The sequence below is a fragment of the Vanessa tameamea genome, chromosome 2 (assembly GCF_037043105.1).
Source record: "Vanessa tameamea isolate UH-Manoa-2023 chromosome 2, ilVanTame1 primary haplotype, whole genome shotgun sequence".
Classification (NCBI taxonomy): Eukaryota; Metazoa; Arthropoda; class Insecta; order Lepidoptera; family Nymphalidae; genus Vanessa; species Vanessa tameamea.
Window position 1 is genome coordinate 14,317,545 of NC_087310.1, and position 18,404 is coordinate 14,335,948.

Consider the following 18,404-nt stretch of genomic DNA (forward strand, 5'->3'; position numbering starts at 1 on the left):
TAATACTCATACAGAATGTATTATAAAGTAATATCAGTTCGTTTATTATTTAGTTTGGCTATAAGGCAGACTGATGTCAAAGGTGTTGCTATGTTAAATATTCGGTGTGAATATATGAAATATGCAAACGTCATCATTGAACCGTCATTTTTAATTTTATTTACGCCATAAACGATATAATTTGTGCTACCGCTGATTACTATTTAGTATTATTTTTTAAAGAGTGAGTGAGATAGTGTAATCTTAGGGCATAGGTAAGGGACTCTTTTTAGTTCCCAAGGTATATAGGCTGCACTAAACATCAGACGACCCAAGTCAAGACAAGTCCGCATACATATTATAAATTAAAATATAAACTAAATTCCCAGCATCTGGATAACATATCGTTGAATTATTCTCTGTGATATCTGTAATTATATACAGTTCATACATATATTTAGACGTACGAAATCTTAACAATATGGGCCTCCACAGATAGAAATAAATCACACCAATGACGTTATCCTCGCTAGGGGTTGCAACGGCACTCAGCGATATGAATAATTGATCTGACCCTATTATTCAATGAAATAAGACGAAATAATGATCGTCTTTTGTATGATATAGTTGGTAAATGAGCAGGAGGCTCACCTGATGGAAAGTGACTACAACTGCCCATTGAAATCTGCAACACCGGGGGACTTACAGGTGCGTTACCAGCCTTTAAGAAATGTGTACGCTTTTTTCTTGAAGGTTCCCAAATCGTATCGGTTCGGCTAAACCGCCGGCGAAAGCTGGTTCCACAGAGTAGTTGTTCGAGGAAGAAAATGACTTAAAAATCGCGCTGTTATGGATTTTCGGACATCTAGGTGGTGCGGGTGACACTTTTGACGAGATGTCCGAAGGTGAAATGCAGCAGCGGGGATTAATCCAAACAATTGCTCGGAACATTCCCCGTGGAAAATCCTCTAATCGCTCTACGTTGGATACGGTCAAATGGAAGGAGCTGGTACTGGGGAGCACCCGCCCAGAGGTGAGAGCAGTACTCTATGTGAGGCCGAATTTGGGCCTTGTATAGTCTTAGGCGATGGGCCGACGTGAAATACTCTCTTGCCTCGCTGAACACACCGAGCTTTTTTGATGCAAATTTGGCTTTGCCTTCCAATTGACCGCGGAACTGGACGAGGCTCGAAATATCAACGCCAAGTATTCCGATACTAGCTGTGGTGGCTATCGGAATGTTCTCAAATCGTGAGGATAAGACGAATGGTGTTTTTTTAGCAGTTAACCCGCAAACTTGCGCCTTTTTGGGGTTGAATTGAACTAGGTTTAGCCGGCCCCAGTTCGAGAATTTATCGACATATAGCTAAAAAACTAAATTTATCTCTTTTTGTAAATATGGTGCAAAAATCTAATATCTAAAAAACAGCTTACTCGCATTTTATGTTAATCTTAACAATATTACATTCATCATCATTCAAGGAACAAACTTGATACATGTTACCAAGACTAAACAGTATTATTGATTCTTTTGAAGGATGAACTGAACATGTTATAAAAAAAAACGAACACAATCCAATTCAAAGGAAAATAAGTTATTTGTATACTAAATATCACTGATCTTATGTTTTACAGAGGGAAAATATTCGATATGAGCCATGATGATGATACATCAAAACCACCATCGCAACCAAAATAACCCAATACTCTATTCCAACCATAACAGGAAAAAGCCAAATAAACAACATTTGACAGCAAATTGAGGCGAAAGCTTAATTAATCTACGATATTCACTATGGATTTGCAAAAATTCCAAACTGGAATTTTGGAAGTAAAATTAAAATGGATATAAGTAGGAGAACACTGACGTATTCTATTAATCATAAACGAAGATATATTAGTCATAAACTCTTTGTAGTGCAAAATATAGCCTAGTTATTAGCAAATCGCATGAATACTCTAAGGTTTGTTTATTTCTATGCCTCCTTCGATTGGAATACGCTATAGTTGAAAGCATTCCAAGGGGCCCGTTAAGGTATATCAAATTATTTTTCCAAGTCTAAAAACTCATTGTAACAACCGCAATTAAATGGGATGAACATATAGGGATGATATAAGGGAGTACCTATTTTTTAGAGACTTGACGCATTTATTATAAAGATAAAAATAAAACAAATATAAAATTGTCACAAATATTTATTATCTTAATTAACAATTCATTTAAATCATCTAAACATGATCACGTAGGTCGGCGTGACCAGCTCGCGGGAAGCTCGACCGACCGACACCCGGCCCACCAATATGGACTTTCTGCCGCACACGGAACGATCAAATTTCGCTAAACATGCATACGCCACTATACCTAGTCGATATAAAAAAATAAGACTACGCTAAATTCTAATGCCCTTTATTTTTAAATCGAATTTTCCAAGATAATTAAACAACTTCATAGAAAATAATTTTTTTTTCGTCGGAATCGTTTCCATCCGGCGTTACACATAAATTCGAACATCGTATTAATCCTATCGCGTCCAAAAGGTTTAATATCGGAACCTTTTCGTCACTTGCAAGGTACACCATTAAGAAAAAAATAGAAAGTTACAATGATATCGGACTTTCTTACATAATTTTAGTTATCTAATTACCTTGGCCTGTACTTATTGCTTCAGCTCATTAATTTCCTAGAAAGTTCTATAATATACTAGAATTTATTAACGTTAAAGATTCGCTTTAACTATAAACTATGTATATAAAAAAACGTGTTCAGTCGGTCGACTCAGCTTAACAAAATATTTATCTGTAACATCTATACCAAATACTATTAGCGTAGTACATTGCGATAGAATATCTACAAATTATAATTAAATTTGTATATAAGAACCAACATGATTTATGATGCTCTGTTAATATCCTTTCAACTTATATAAATGCAAATTTTATCGGTAATACATAATAAGTACAAACCGCCCAATCCTATGGTCATTAATAATATACGTTTAAGTTTCAGCGTGATTGACTCACAAAGGTATTTTTCAATAAATATTATATACTTTAGTCACTTTATTAAAGTTATTAAGATTTAAGGAAAACGATGTCTATAGTGGCATTTGCATTGTGATATTTTACAGCAGCCTATGTAAGTGACATGTTACATTGTGTGTTTTAATTTAAAGACATATCAAAACACTTTATTTATTTTTATTATTGTTTCTGTAGGATGAAGTATTTAACCTGTATATCTTTAAAAAAAGAGTATTTTATGTAATTAAGAACATATTTTAAAATTTATTGAATATATAACTTTATTAAATGAAGACATTCGAATTTGTTCTTACACTATGTTTATACCGTTTTTTTAAAGTGTAGATATTCTATTCTAATATACTATATAATATTATGTGCTGTATTGCTTTAACAGTTGTCTTTGATACTTGAAATGTAATTTAGCATATTTATAATACTTTCAAGGAATTACTTTTGAGATAAGACTATTTCGAAATCGTTATAAAAAAGCTCAAGCCATAATAGATTAAACTCAATCGCTATACATTTTCAAGTATCAAAACTATACTGACGTCGTTAATTCATTTATTATTTATCACCTATTAAAATAAAAAAATAAAATAATAAACGTATTGATCTAGTGTTTGAGCACACGCTGAGCACCCTATGTCAACATATAAAATAACCTATTTTTAAGCTGTCAAAATTGACACAGATTACACATTATGAATTACTATTGATATAAAAATTCGTTGCCTTGTAGGTAAAATGCATTTTAAATGTATATTCGGAATTAATTCAATACGGATTTCCTTTATTAAAATTTGCCTCTTAGAATTTAAGGAAGACACCGGAATCTCGTGAAATATATTAATTCATTTCATTTATTAGAATGTTCTCAACTTTTTAATTGGTTAATAATTTGATTCATTTTTAAATTGTATAATTTCATTATTCATAAAGTTGAGGTAATTTTACGTAGTATGGTAAAACTGAATTAAAATATATAGCATACAGTTTTGAAGCGTCAAATAAAATAAGAAAGAGTTTTATTAATGAAGGTTGAGCGCTGTATTGGCAATTTGTGTGAAATTTTATATAACTTTTCGAATAGACAAAATGAATTTCAATTAACTAGGGGATGGTCCTGCGATATAAGTAAAGGCGGTAAACTATCAGAAGGGTTTAGGAGGCATTAGCGTTCTCGTCTAGCTCATCGAAGATACTATGTGATCGCTATGCGTCGGAAGGGATGAGGACGGTTCTGCAAAACGGTAGTGCGGTACGGGAGTGCGGGCGGGTGCGATCAGAAGGGGCGGTAGTGCGCGGGGTAGCGCTGCGGCAGCTGGCGGCTCGTGTGCTCGGCGAGGAAGCTCCAGCCCAGCTTCAGCGCCAGGCCGGCCAGGCGCTCCTCGGCCTCCCGCGCCGGCCGCTCCTCCAGCAGGCGCAGCAGCAGGCGCGCCGCGCGGCCCCACTGCCCCACCGCCACGCTGTGCCACACGCCGTAGTGCAGCGTCTGCGACACACGCGTACATACCGTCACCGCGGTTATAATTTTTTTTTTAATTTGATAAAAAGCTAGCGCGGGCGAGTCGGCACCTTGGCGTCGGCGAGGTCGGTGTACTTGAGCAGGTCGTGCATGTTGTGCGCGAGCGCGTCGGCCAGCTTGTCGCTGCCGGCGGCCAGCGCGCGCAGGCGGCACAGCGCGGCGCCGCGCCGGCACAGCGCCTCCACCATCTGGCTCTTCTGCCGCTCGCGCTCCCTGTCGGGGCGCGTTGCGTGTTAAAATATTCATTTCGCAACAAAAGTTACTAGTCATATATCTTTTATTTTGTAAAAAAAGATATTAGTATTATTTTTTCAAATAAAAAAAAACCTTACTGCTTTATTTTGCTAGCATCGCTGCGTGAGTCATTCTTCATACCTAAATACGCCAGTAACTTATCTTGGTCGATTTGTTTTATAACCTGTAAAAAAAAAACAATTATTATCTGCCGTGCGAGTTACATCCTCACATAACAAATTACAGTAAATCTTAAAAGATACCTTATCAGCTATTGCTATCAATTGTTCGCACCAAGCCGTCGTCACGTCTGGTTCCTCATTAATACTCGGTAATCTGAAAGTATATTTAAATTAGATTAACTTTTAAAAAATGTATTCAGATATTTTATATATTGCTCGTTGAATCGTTATAAATCCATATGAATTTAAAGCATATTGATATATTATGTCAGAGGACAGTATCAGCTCTCACTTCTTGGGATCAGTCGGTGGGTCGATCGCGTTCAAGTAGGCGATGTGAGCACCGAGGTATCCAGGGAACTTCTCCAGCAGCTCCTCGTACACTTGCTCTAGCTTCTCGCCCTCTGCAACCAAGTACACATCGAATAAAGTAATCAGAACCGCGCAACACAAGCGTAAAATAATGTGCGCGTATCGTGTACCGAGCTTGGCGAGCCAGGCGCAGGCGAAGTCCTTGAGCGCGTCGGCGTAGTCCTCGCGGGCGCGCTCGCGCGGGCGGCGCGGCGCCTCGCACGGCTGCAGCGACAGCGGGTAGCTGTCCGCCTTGTGCCCGAGCTCGTCCTTCGCGAACGACACGCTGCCCGTCAGCGTCGCGCCCGAGCAGCTCGAGCGGGACACCCTGCGGACACGGCGGGGAGCGGGCGGTGAGCGGGCGGTGAGCGGGCGGTGAGCGGCCCGCGGCACGGGAGCGGACGAAGGTCCGGGGGCATTCTTACTTGTCGGAAGGCACGGGTGTGAAGTAGAGAGGTAGTAGGTCTCCGCTAGCCAGTGAAGCGGCTGTGAACTTCTTGCCGCCGGTCAATGCCTATAATGTATCAAACCATATATAGATCAGCATTTGCAATCACAATGTGCTATTTATTCACGACAATGTAAACAATTTTGATAAATTCAGCGAACAATAATATAAAAGTAAAATAATCTGTAATAAGACTATATCAATCGATACAAATGAATGAGCGGTCGTAGAGAGCGTGAAATAGAGGAGTGCGACCTGCGCCTGCTCGGCGTAGGCGTCGAGCGGCAGCGGCTGCGCGAGGCGCTGCTGCAGCGCGACGGGCAGCTCGGCGAGGCGCTCCAGCAGCACGCGCGACTCGTGCCGCACCGACAGCCGCAGCGTGTACTCGCCCTTCTCCACCTTGGCCGAGTACTGCGCGGGGAACACGCCCGCCATCATTATTCATCATTTATCTTACTATAATCGAACGATAAAAGTAGTAGTACGTGGAACATGAGACTCTTGGTGGAGAATGTCTTGTACCTATGTACCTTGGTGGGGTAAGCGTCACCGACGGCCATGAGTTGCTTGGAGCTGTTGTACAACATCCACATCTGCGACTCGAACTCGGACTCGTACAGCATATCGCACAGCATCGGCACTATCGGGGATACCTGCGACAAGAGTGACACGGTATATACTATCGAGTTACGACTCCCTCGTTAAGATTGTTGGAAAGCGTGTGTTAGTTTCAAAGGTTAGGGTCTCACTTCGGTCGCCTTGGGTATGTGGAAGGTGTACGTGTTGATCAGCTGGTAGATCTGACGCGAGGGCGGCAAAATGTCGCGTGACGTAAGCGGCGCCAGCTTCGACTCTGCCGGCCTGCAAACGGAAGAACGGAGTTGGCCATCGGCTGTTATCATTGGCTTTTGATATTTTTTCCTCAAATAATGATCACGGCGTGGACGCAATGACGCACCTGTAGACGTGCTCGACGTGCTTGAGCGTGGCGCAGGGCTGCACGTCCTGCGGACGCAGCGCGCGCAGCGTGACGGCGCCCAGCGACGCGCCCGACAGCGTCAGCTTGGTGCCGAAGTCCGGCTTCAGGCCGTGGAATTCGATGCTGTAGTCGACGGTCACGTCTCCGATGTTCGCCCAATACTTGGCGATGACCACCTCAAGCGTCACGCCGCCCTGCGGACACAGCGTGACGTCAGAGCGGAGCGGACACGGGGGCGGGGGCGGGGGCGGGGGCGTGCGGGACGACACTCACGAGCAGGCGGAAGGGCGCGACGGCGGGCGCGTGCGGCGCGAGCGCCAGCAGGCGGTGCGTGTCGTGCGCGCGGCACGAGCGGCGCGGCGCCAGCTGCATGGCGTGCACGAGGAAGCGCGCGCAGCTCTCCCCGCCGCGCCGGTGGATGCGCACCACGCCCCACGTCGCCTCCAGCGGCACTGCGGACACGGACACGGTCAGCTCGCTCCCGCGGGGCCCACCCGCGACACCCACCCGCGACCACTCACCGACGACGATGTGACGCTTGATGGTGGAGGGCTGGAATAGGACGTCCTTCTCGTCTATCTGCGGCGCGCTCGAGGGCGAGTTGTCCAGGGACTGCGGCTGCAGAACCGTAATGGGGATGCGGAACACGGGACCCTTCTCGATGCAGGTTACGTCATACGCGTCGATACTGTTGAGATACAATAAAATATTCTATCATATTGGTAGTCGGTGCACAGGTGTTGAATTAAAAATGATCACAATTGGTATAAAAAGTAGAAGCTGGATGCGAACGGCGCGGTACCTGGCGTGGTGCGGGCCGGGCGGCAGGCCGGCGGTGGCGAGGCGCGCGGTGAGCGGGCGCGGCGCGTTCATGAGCTCGAGGTGCGCGGGGTGCGACACCCAGGCGGCGCGGCACACGAGCGCGAGGCGCACGCTGAAAGCGATCTGCTTGGGGATCACTGCCTTGTCTGCAACACGCACGCTACATACTTTTTTTGTATCTGTTTTATGCTTAAACGACTCTTTCTATGTACCTGCTATGTATGGGAACAAATTTAAATTCGCAATTCACTGTACCAGGGATATATTTATAAAAATCGAATATTATTATCTAAATTAGTTATTCCGGTTACACTAATTATTGACTGACAATAAAATTTCCAAATATAAAATCATATTTATAGAGCTATTTTTACTCCGATTCTCTATTTAATGGAATTTGTAATGTAATAAATACTAGATAGTTTACACAACACTACAACAATCAAACTTGGTTTTTTAAAAATTATCAACATACCATTACAGATAATCAATACATCTTTACATTCTTTTTCTTCTAAATATAATTCCACGTTTGAGCCTACAAATAAAATTCCATTCTAGACATGGTTTTCTAGACATAATTGTATAGAAGGTTAGAGACAGTCTATCCTACTTGCTTAAAGTTAATATATTAAGTAATATACGAATTTTATTATTAAAAAGTATACTCAATGCTATATCTACTCACTTTCCTCATCTAGATGGTTTTCTAAGAACTGTGGTTCAACTGTAATGCCGATATCTTTGGATACGTCCTCCATCTTCGGTCTCAGGAAAATACCCTTTGAATTGTTGTTACCGCACTTGATATTGAAAGTCACGTCTCGTTCTGGTTGATCGTGGTAGGAAGTGACAATTTCGAAAGCCTGTCAAATATTATATTGATTATTTATCACTTTGTTCGAGCGCCTGATGATTTAAAAGAGCAACACTAAGCGCTCATGTATAACTTACAATTTAATTTCGATTATTGTATCTTGTCTTGGAATCATGGCAAAATTAATAATACAAAATTGAAAATTATGTAGATAAGATAATTGGATCAAGTTGAGCTAAATCAGGCTAACAATTATATTCTTATTATATATACTTTACCTTCTCAATGTGCAACAGTCCGCAGCCCTGCGCCCAGGGCTCCACGTGCGGCAGGAACGTCGCCGAATTCTCCAATGCACGTTTTATAGAGTACGGCGAATACGGTAGTTGACGGTCCTTCAGGCCGGATATGAGCGCCGCTAGAATATATTATTTAGGATTAAGTAGTCTATCTTTAAAAAACAATATATTTTGTACTAAAAAAAGGTTAAGCTAAAGATATATTAACTTAAAAAATGCTTACCGACAGCTCCAGCGACGTGAGGCGCTGCCATAGACGTTCCATTCATCAATTGAGAATTGCGTAATGTGAATCTATAGAGTAAAAATAAACTTTGAAAAACATGAACAAAACTTACAGACTAATATAAATGACAGAATCTGTTATCTATCATTGATCTAACAACTCAGCAGTCCTGCAATTCCAATAATAGGGAGTGGCAACACTGCTGGATGAAAAGCCAGACGGTGTTGCTATTTCAAAGTATTTACGTGTATTTTCGTTTAAACAAATGGAAATCGTAAGAAATATGATGTATAAAAAAGATTTTTGGGTTCGGGTTCGGGTTCAATGGTTGGGTGTCACAGCGGCACGGACCTGGCGACGGAGGCGACGGCCCCGCCCGGCGCGCACACGGCCAGCCCGGCGGCGCCGTCGGCGCACGGCCCGCGCGAGCTCCAGCTGAAGGCGCCCGGCGCGCCCTGCGCGCGCATGGAGTACGCCGCCAGCATCATCTCCGACGACACGTACGCGCCCACGCCTGCAACGAGCGCGCTTACACAACACTTACGCACCGAGAGTGGAATGACTATCCCTTCATTTTTAATTAGGAAACGCAGATAATTGTAAATATTTCATTACAATGCACGGTGGTTACCGATAAGTATGGGCTGCGCGATGTCGGGCGGCGCCCCGACGGTGGCGAGTGCGGGTCCGTGGTTGCCGGCCGACACCACCCACGACACGCCGTACCGATTGACCACTGAGCTGATCACGGAGCCGACGCGTCTAATAAAATAAGACAATTTTGTCAAATAAATGATTTTTTTTTTTACATTTTAAATAATAAACTGAAATATTATGATCAACTACTACTTAATAGTTATGATGATATACTAACCCAGCATTAGACCAATGGGCATGTTCACCGTAACTCATATTGATGACATCTACTTTCATCTTTTTGGACAATTCCATAACTTTTATACATGCTCTCACTAGTGCCGTTCCGGTCTCCATGGAACCCAGCCTACTGTCACCGATCGTAAGTGAGATAATTTTAGCACCGGGAGCCACTCCATTTTTGTCTGGTTCATCAGGAAAGTAACCTGCTGCTATTGCTGCTACATGGGTTCCATGAGTCGCTGAAATGTATTTATATAGACATTATTTTATCTATGCTTTATAAAGTAGATAATATATATAATAACAATACTGCATATAGTACATATAAAGGCTATATATGTTTTTATAAATAAGGTAAAAGACTCACAGCACATCCCAACAACTTCAAGTGTATTTCCCTCATCATGTACATTAATACTAACAGTCATTTCATCCAATGGAGTGAGATGTGAGTGCTCTAGTGTGACACTGTATTCCCCCAAAAATGGTCCAGACGATAAATCCCCTGTCTCAGAGGTATCAATACATGCTCTGTAATAATATACATAACATTATCAGCAATTACAAGTATATAAAAATTATGTTAAGATATTTTTATTCAAAATCACCAAATGACATATATAAGCTATTATTCATTGAATTAGTTTTACTGAGAATGTGGTTATTGAAAATATTTATAGCACAAACTATTCTACTAAATATTCAACGTTACACATTTTAATATCAAAAGGTAACAAACAAAATTGAACAGACTACAACATATTGAGGAATTTAAAAATACCGTTATAAAGATTAATGTTATTTAATGTAAATCCTTATCCAAAGACTAAGAACATCAAATCACTTTCACCTAGGGCAAAATTATTAAATAAAATCTAAGTAAACTCTACTTTCATATACAAACACAAGTCCTTTTGATAATGACTTGGACATTTCTAAATTAGAGTATTAGAACTCAAAAAGACCAATCTACTTAAATGTATTAGTTCCCATAGTTAATCAAAACCCTTACCTCCAAACAGTACCATCATGGAACAGTACACAGTCATAGGTGGGTCCTACATCATTATATTTCTTCTCAAGCTCCTTCAATACTTCTACTCTTGCCTCTAATTCTTCTTTTTGCGTTTTTTCATCTTGACTAAGAGTTGTTTTTGATGCTAAAGAAATGAAATAATTTATTATATCTTAGTATGTCTAGAATGGTAATGGCTTTATCAAATTATTAAAGAACGTCATAAGCTTTGTGCAACAAAATATATTTATAAATTAATATGCAACTAAACTATTTTGTTTTTCAACAATAATGTATAGTATATTAAAAAGGTTCTAAATTAAATTGACAAAACTTGCTAACCCCCCTTCCCCCTCATTCTACAATTCGTTCCTTCTCATTATAAGAAATTATTGCAATTATATTCTTTTCATATAGATTTGTATATGAAATAATCAATATCAATAATTACAACTAATTTAAGATCACAATGGTGTAAATTATACAAAAGCATAAGGTACAATTTGTGTATTTCAATCAAGTGGACATTGGTGATTTTAAATTGTATTTTGGTAGGCCATACAAGTAATAAACTTAAGACTTTTACTTCAATAGAATATGAGATCTTAACATAAACTACTTAAAGAGTCTATTATACACATTAAATATATTTTACTCTCACATTAAATAAATTTTATTAACATTCAGCTGTTAACCTTTGTTAGACCAGTGTGATTTAAGTCTGTTCCAACCATAACAAGACAAAAGACAAACCACATTCTACATCAAAATGATGCAAAATCATTGGTTGAGAGCTTAAGGATTTGCCAAAATATGGCACTGCATGTTAATTAAACATTGGAATTAAAATTAGTCTTATAAGTTAAGTGAAATAGTGTTGTATTATAAATAAAAATATATTAATAAAGAACTGTTTTAGCGAACAATATAGCTAAGCTATTAGCAAATCTAAGGTTTGTTTATATTTATTCCTTCCTTGATTCATTTAGGGTATACAAACCAGCTTATCATGCTGACAAAACTTACCATTTTCATCTTCAAAGTCCTGTAACTGTTTCGTAGCTTCAGCTAGTGCAGGTTTATAACCTACATCCCACAGATGTTCCTTTCTATGATCTTGCAAGCGTTCCTTAACTTTTGTAGGATATAAACTAAATGGATACAGGACACCTATTCTCCATTCCCCTGTAGAATTATTCCATGATTCTGGAATCTGTAACACATAGTTATGAACACAACTGCTACAAACTAATGTAACATATCTAATACTACATAAAAAAGAGTAATTGTTTTTTATAAGGCCATATGTAGAAGCTAAAATTAAAATTTAGTCAGAGTTCAGTGGTTTTATAATTCTATAAAAAGAAAAATTCATTTAAAGTGCTAATCATCAACATTATTTAAGTTCATAAAATGCATATTTTACAATGTTTTAATATAGCATTCACCTTAAAAGGAAAAACCAGCTTAGCAACTGTTTAGGTGTCAAGGTATAAATGACAAAGAACAGCTGTGAACATATGACACGAAGTCAATGACCTAGTATGTTACCGCTTTTTTTTCAATTTCATAAATTAGCTCAACGTGCAAATTATAACTATTTGTATATATTCTATGGAATAAAAAGAACAACAACATTTTCTTAATAATAAAATAAAATTACTTTCAGCTTGCGACCCGTGATGCCGGTAATACATCCATCAACGACCTTTCGAATGACTGTGCTAGTATCCACATCCCCGCAACCGCTGCAGTCAAATCTTTCTATGACCTTTGTCTCTCCAGTACTGGTCACCTAAGTCATAAAATATTTATTTTAGGGAAAATATTCAACAAAATTGCAACCAAACAAATCATGACAAGTCAATTTTTTACCTTAAGCCCTGCCGCTGCCGGGTCGACGCCCGAATCAAGAATAGCAATAACCGTGTTTCTGCCATCGTATTTTGGGTATTTTGTTAAGAATGAAACCACCCCTGTTTCTTTTTTAGGTAATAATCCCCAAACAGGGAAATCACAATCGATCGGTACGTCTGCCATTTTTGATGACCGTATACCTTATGTACAGATTAAATTAAGAAATAGTTTCTTCTTTTTGTTAGTGACGACAGGCGTTAAGAAAAGAAAAATGTATATGTCCCAAATACATTTTTACAATAAACGATATTTTAATAATTTCTAATGCATAATTATTTAAAAAAAAAGTTATTCCTATAATACATTGATGAATACTCTTCAATGAAATTTTTCATAATATTATACCATGTCGATCAAAACTACTCTATCCTTATTTAAAAGAAGGAAAATACTTTTAATTAAATATAAAACATTGTATAATTACTAAAGTTTAATAATAATTTCTAAACATTGTTATTTAACAATTTACTTTGATACATTTTTTTATTATCTTGATATCGATATTTGTTTTTTAAGGCTGGCAAGATTGACCTATGTCCCATATGTCATTGTCATTCTTCGAAATAAAATAATTTCTTGAATATTATTTGAATAATTGTAATTAATATGTGGTACGAAATTATACCTAGTTTCTTAATCATTACAGCCGGCCTGGGGCTACCCGGTTGGGGTCTTTACCACATACATAATTTAACTTTAGGCAACGTAAGTTTACACTTAAAATTATATTAGGTAACAAGGGTCTTAATAGCAAAAATATAAGAGAACCATAGATAATACTTTACAACCAAATCTTCTAAGGTCCAATTCTAAGGCAATTTTATAAATTGGTTAAACTAACTTAAAAGTTACCTTCTTATAGACCTTTGTTAAATATAAAGTAAATATATGATAATATAGTATGTTGAAGATAATATATTTATTTTGTGTATAGCATGCTCATGTCCAATATCAATAGTAAAAAAATTAAAAGTGATTGGTTTTTCAGCATTATAGGCGCACTATGATCAGTCGATGGGACCGTATGCACTACCAGCGGGACCGGAGGATCACAGGAAATCCTTACCAAGTCAATGTAAGTTATAAAACAATTTAATGATATTCCAGCCTCGTTACCTTCATATGTATATTAATATATTTTTATATTTATTTTCAGGGATTAGATGCTCTACCTGATAAATAAAAGGTTGTTACAATATGAAATATATAGTGTATTACAAAATATAGATTATTTAATTCAAACAACAATTTATTGTTTTATTACAAAAATTTCATATAAATTGTCATTAGGTTAGGTAATTTACATTAAAACTATCAGTGTTCTGTGTACTACATACCTAAGATGTCCTTTATGTCCTATGCTATGTACAAAATCCTATATGACCTACATTTTGTAGCCTAACAATTAATATTCCTATAAAGTGAAAATCATATGATTATCATATTTCAAATAGGTATCAATCTTTCTATGCAATTCTAATAAAACTATACTATATTCCAATTATATTGAAATTGGTGTTCTAAAGATTCTTCATACAATAAAATTGGTTCATGCATTTAAATGTAAAGGTGAATTAAAGAAGGTCGCAGACATATATACCCTTCTTTTTTGGACAGTCTTGCAAATATAATTTCCTGTTTTTATTTTAAATGGCTTTACCCTGTTCAACCAGTTATTCACTCTAATAATCTTTTTATACATATTTGAATTAGTATAGAAACATAGTTTCCATTAAATATATAAATTAAACCATCATAAATACCTATCGATTATTTAAAGATAAGGTAATTTTATAAAAAAAGTGGGGTTTAACAATAAAGTATATAGTAGGAGTATTTAAGTTAAATGAGCTTAATTTATTATTCTTAGCTTTCTGATATGGATTCATTTTCATTTCAATCAAAATTACGAGACAATTTTTTCATTATATACTTATGGTGTGTTAGGATAAAATCAAAAAAATTGTTTTGTTTAGTTTTTTTATGCAGTGGTATGAAAACTCCATGATGAAGTTACCTGAAGTCTGGACCGCCCATTAACTGTCGTGTCGCTCGGAATAGACATCTTCACGCTAAACTTATTTTACAATGTTTATTTTATTAAGCATTTTAATTACGAATGTGTAAATTTGTGAAAAATGAAGAAATTACATTCAACATAATAATAATTACTATTTATTAATAAGTAATTATTAGTTTATTGGAATTAATTGTTTGCATCCTACCTAATTACGCCGAAGAAGTAGAACTTCTAATGCTTCTTATTTTTATATATTTATAAGTTGAGTACGTGTATACTGTGCTTTTATATTACTAAATACATAATTATTAAATAAGTAATCAAATACAGTTAAGAATGTTAAATTAACTAATTTTATTACCGTTCAAGTGCAACACTACCAAGAACTGAACAATTAAATATCATGTGCGTAAATTGAGATGACACGAGATCGGCTGCCATTTATAAATATTTTCCAATCAACGGTCCGAGGCCTTCCTTGGATTTAAATCTTCAATTTAAGGCAGGTAACTCGTTATTGATAATTTTGCTCATAGGCACACAAATATATTTTTTAATTTCATAAAGTATTAAAGGTTTTATAAAAGCTGTATGGTGTAAGCCGCTGCCTTCAACTTATTCTAAGAGAAATTGAACAAAAAAAATATAAGTTGACAATTATTGACGTTTGTATTTTGACATTTAATTATGAATTAATTTTGAAAATTACGGAAAACTATTATAAATATAAACATATTCGCTAAATACATGCCATGCCAAATTTATAAATTGGATAATGTCGAACTAGTAATAAATATTTTTGATAATTTTAGATTATGATAATTAATTAATGGTAATGAAATGAAAAATAACGACGAAATGTCGGGTATTCTGGTATCTTATGTAATAGGTCTGTAATATTTGTAATATGTTTTGTTCTTTTAGTTATAATGGACTCCTGTTTGGTAGACATAACTATAGAATTTCTCGCAGTCGCTTTCCATAGTATTTTATACTACACTTCAACATACCCAGAAAGTATTTTTGAAACAAAAAAGAAATATAACATTGTCGTGTATCGATCAATGCACCCTGAGCTTAACCAGTACATTGATTTGTGCTTAAAAAGTATAGCAGAATGTCTGAAAACTGGACAGTTAAAAAGATTAGAGTTTGCAATAACAGACAACACTTATAAATCTATACTAAAATTTATTTTTGACTTCGACCACATGGATTTCTATGATGAAACTGCAGATGCGTATTTGATTAAAACTGAGCAGAATTTGCGCGCGTTTTGCCTTAAGTTAGCAACATTAAGCAACAAATTCACCAATCTGCCTCAAGATGGGAGCTTTACAATTTATATTCATACAAATGAATCAACAGCAGTCGCTATGGCATCTAAACCAGATCTAGAAGATTTTCCGTTAGTAGAAATGGATGACAAGTATGAAGACTCTGATAAAATATTACCAATAAGAAGGTTTTCTGTTAGAAATTGTTGTATTGACACATACATTGAATTTGCAAAATAAGCAGCTACTTATCTTAAGCTTTAAGGTATAATTTATAGAAATAAATTATTTTTATACTAAAAATTTCAGATCATTATTATTAGTCTAATAACTGTTAAATAAGCAAATATGGGAAAAAATAAATAACATTTGTGAATTGAGAGTCAACTTGCGTAAGAAGGTGAGGACAAGAGCAAGAAAATAATGAAATACAATACATAACAAATTAGTATATTCATAGTAATTTCCAGAAAAATGCATAAAGTATAAGTGGATCAATTTATATTCTATCCTCTGAGTGCAACTTCACTTTCAAACATCTCAACCGTGAATATATTTCATCCCAATCCACATATGCACCAATCAGCTTCCTAACATTGTTACCTTTATCTTCATACATATTCCTGCCATGCAACAATCTAATATTATCAAACACAAGTATGTCCCCAGCTTTTGTTTTAAACTTGGCTGAAAAGTTTTTATTCAATTCATAGAAGAGGCTATGGGCCCTGTACCAAGGTCTTACACTTTCAATGGGTCCAGGAAAATGTGCACCACGTTGAGGAATTGAAAAATTAATTCTGATTACTTCACCCTGTTTGTCTAGGCATATCACTGGTGATCTATAGAGTTTAAAGAATTCATTGCCATTTTCACAACCCACATCACTCCATTCTACTTCTGTTTCGGTTAAGATTTTATATTCATCAGGATGTTTCTCTTTCATGTAAGCAACTGTGTAATGGCAGTCAGATAGAAGATTTTCTCCTCCTTTGCTAAGAGTCTGCACGAGACAGTGTAGTAGGTTTACACCTGGACAATACTCATAGTATGGGAGGTCAGTGTGCATTTGCAAATTGTTCGATAAATATGCAACATTACTGGTATTAACGACATGTTGCACTACAAATTTTTCACCATAATGTGTCTTTTTATTAAAACCTACTTTTGCTACAATACTATCTAAAGCAGTTTCTGAATCGGGTGTGTTCTGTATCAACGCAACTCCATATATTGAAAACTGAAGTAACCAGTTGTATAGTGCATTATCAGAATTTAAAATTTCCTTATAATCATGCTTACTGCAAACTTTACTAAAATCGTTTCCGTGCCATGTAACTTTCGCTGGTTTATACAGAGTATTGGTGTAGATTTCTTGATCATCTGGTGTAAAACTACGGAATTTTAACCAGCTAAGTTTATATTTGGATACATGACCGTCGTCCCAAGTAACTTGTAAAGAATTATCGTCCTTACTAACGTTGTTTGGCTTAACTTTCAAGTTGAATTTGCTCCAATCAATAATTCGACTTTTTGCTGATTGATGGAAACACTGTTCACACTGGCAATTGTCTCTTAACCACACACTTGGAAATTGCAGAGTTTTACCGTTAATTTCTATATTCATAACATCCTTAGTATCCGTTTGCATCAATAAACTGTTTGTGTGAAATTTACCTGTTTTAAATTCATTTATAATTTTAAATTGTCTTGATATAAATTTATTTGCACTTTGAATTCGTCTCAACACAATCATTGTGAACTTTGAATTGTACAACAGTGAGTACTTACAATTGAGATAGAGGTTATTAACAGTTTATTGTGTGATAAACGATGTAGGTACCTACTTAAATATACACACAATTTAGATAACAGATGTGATATGTTTAAAAAAAATTGCTTCTATTTATCGAGTACACATTAATTAGATACATACTTGGATACAATATTTTTCTTACAAATGCGTTGAAATTATCACATTTCATGTTAGTGTCTAATTGTCTATGCATATTAACTTTATTACCTACGTATATATATATACGTCAGAGGCCAAAAATATACATTTGTTTAATTTTTATCACACCGAATGGAATGGATGTATAAATTAATAGAATATACGTAACCACGACGTACGACGTAACTATATAACTATTACAATAATTGAATAATTGTAATTGTATTCTAGTTTCCATTTAAAATTTAATTTATTTGGAGCGGTTTTTTTATAATATACATAGACGGACGGGCAAATTGACCATCATAGATGGTAAGAGGTCACCACAATCCGTAGGACTTATATAAGCGTAGCTGTAAGAAATTTTAGACATTCTTTTTATCGCTATTGCGCTACCAACCTTGGAAGCTGAAATATTATGTTCCTTGCGCCTGTAGTTACACTGGCTCACTT

General features: G+C 36.8%; 3 protein-coding genes and 1 long non-coding RNA gene across 4 annotated transcripts; 2 read left to right on the forward strand and 2 right to left on the reverse strand.

Moving 5' to 3' along the window:
- Positions 1–3,283: 3,283 nt before the first annotated feature.
- LOC113394057 (tripeptidyl-peptidase 2) lies at positions 3,284–12,844 on the reverse strand. The gene is made up of 25 exons (XM_026631228.2): positions 12,659–12,844; positions 12,447–12,578; positions 11,810–11,996; positions 10,781–10,928; positions 10,136–10,299; positions 9,764–10,007; positions 9,521–9,651; positions 9,241–9,403; positions 8,887–8,957; positions 8,643–8,782; positions 8,236–8,413; positions 7,528–7,693; positions 7,247–7,413; positions 6,999–7,177; positions 6,705–6,919; positions 6,496–6,607; positions 6,277–6,399; positions 6,002–6,157; positions 5,724–5,812; positions 5,430–5,626; positions 5,240–5,351; positions 5,029–5,101; positions 4,864–4,949; positions 4,582–4,744; positions 3,284–4,498 (listed from the first exon to the last, which is right to left on the reverse strand). Exons 1-25 carry the CDS (start codon positions 12,821–12,823, stop codon positions 4,289–4,291), a joined length of 3,771 nt encoding a protein of 1,256 aa, XP_026487013.1. The 5' UTR covers positions 12,824–12,844; the 3' UTR covers positions 3,284–4,288.
- A 382-nt stretch (positions 12,845–13,226) lies between these two features.
- LOC135193344 (uncharacterized) lies at positions 13,227–13,948 on the forward strand. The gene is made up of 3 exons (XR_010309170.1): positions 13,227–13,405; positions 13,689–13,775; positions 13,857–13,948. It is a non-coding gene; the product is annotated as an uncharacterized LOC135193344 (long non-coding RNA).
- Positions 13,949–15,476: 1,528 nt separating this feature from the next.
- LOC113394060 (mitotic spindle assembly checkpoint protein MAD2B) lies at positions 15,477–16,377 on the forward strand. Its single transcript, XM_064215628.1, has 2 exons — positions 15,477–15,552; positions 15,645–16,377. Exon 2 carries the CDS (start codon positions 15,650–15,652, stop codon positions 16,235–16,237), a length of 588 nt encoding a protein of 195 aa, XP_064071698.1. The 5' UTR covers positions 15,477–15,552; positions 15,645–15,649; the 3' UTR covers positions 16,238–16,377.
- Positions 16,378–16,443: 66 nt separating this feature from the next.
- LOC113394085 (gamma-butyrobetaine dioxygenase) lies at positions 16,444–17,833 on the reverse strand. The gene has a single exon (XM_026631283.2). It carries the CDS (start codon positions 17,751–17,753, stop codon positions 16,497–16,499), a length of 1,257 nt encoding a protein of 418 aa, XP_026487068.2. The 5' UTR covers positions 17,754–17,833; the 3' UTR covers positions 16,444–16,496.
- Between the last annotated feature and the right edge of the window lie 571 nt (positions 17,834–18,404).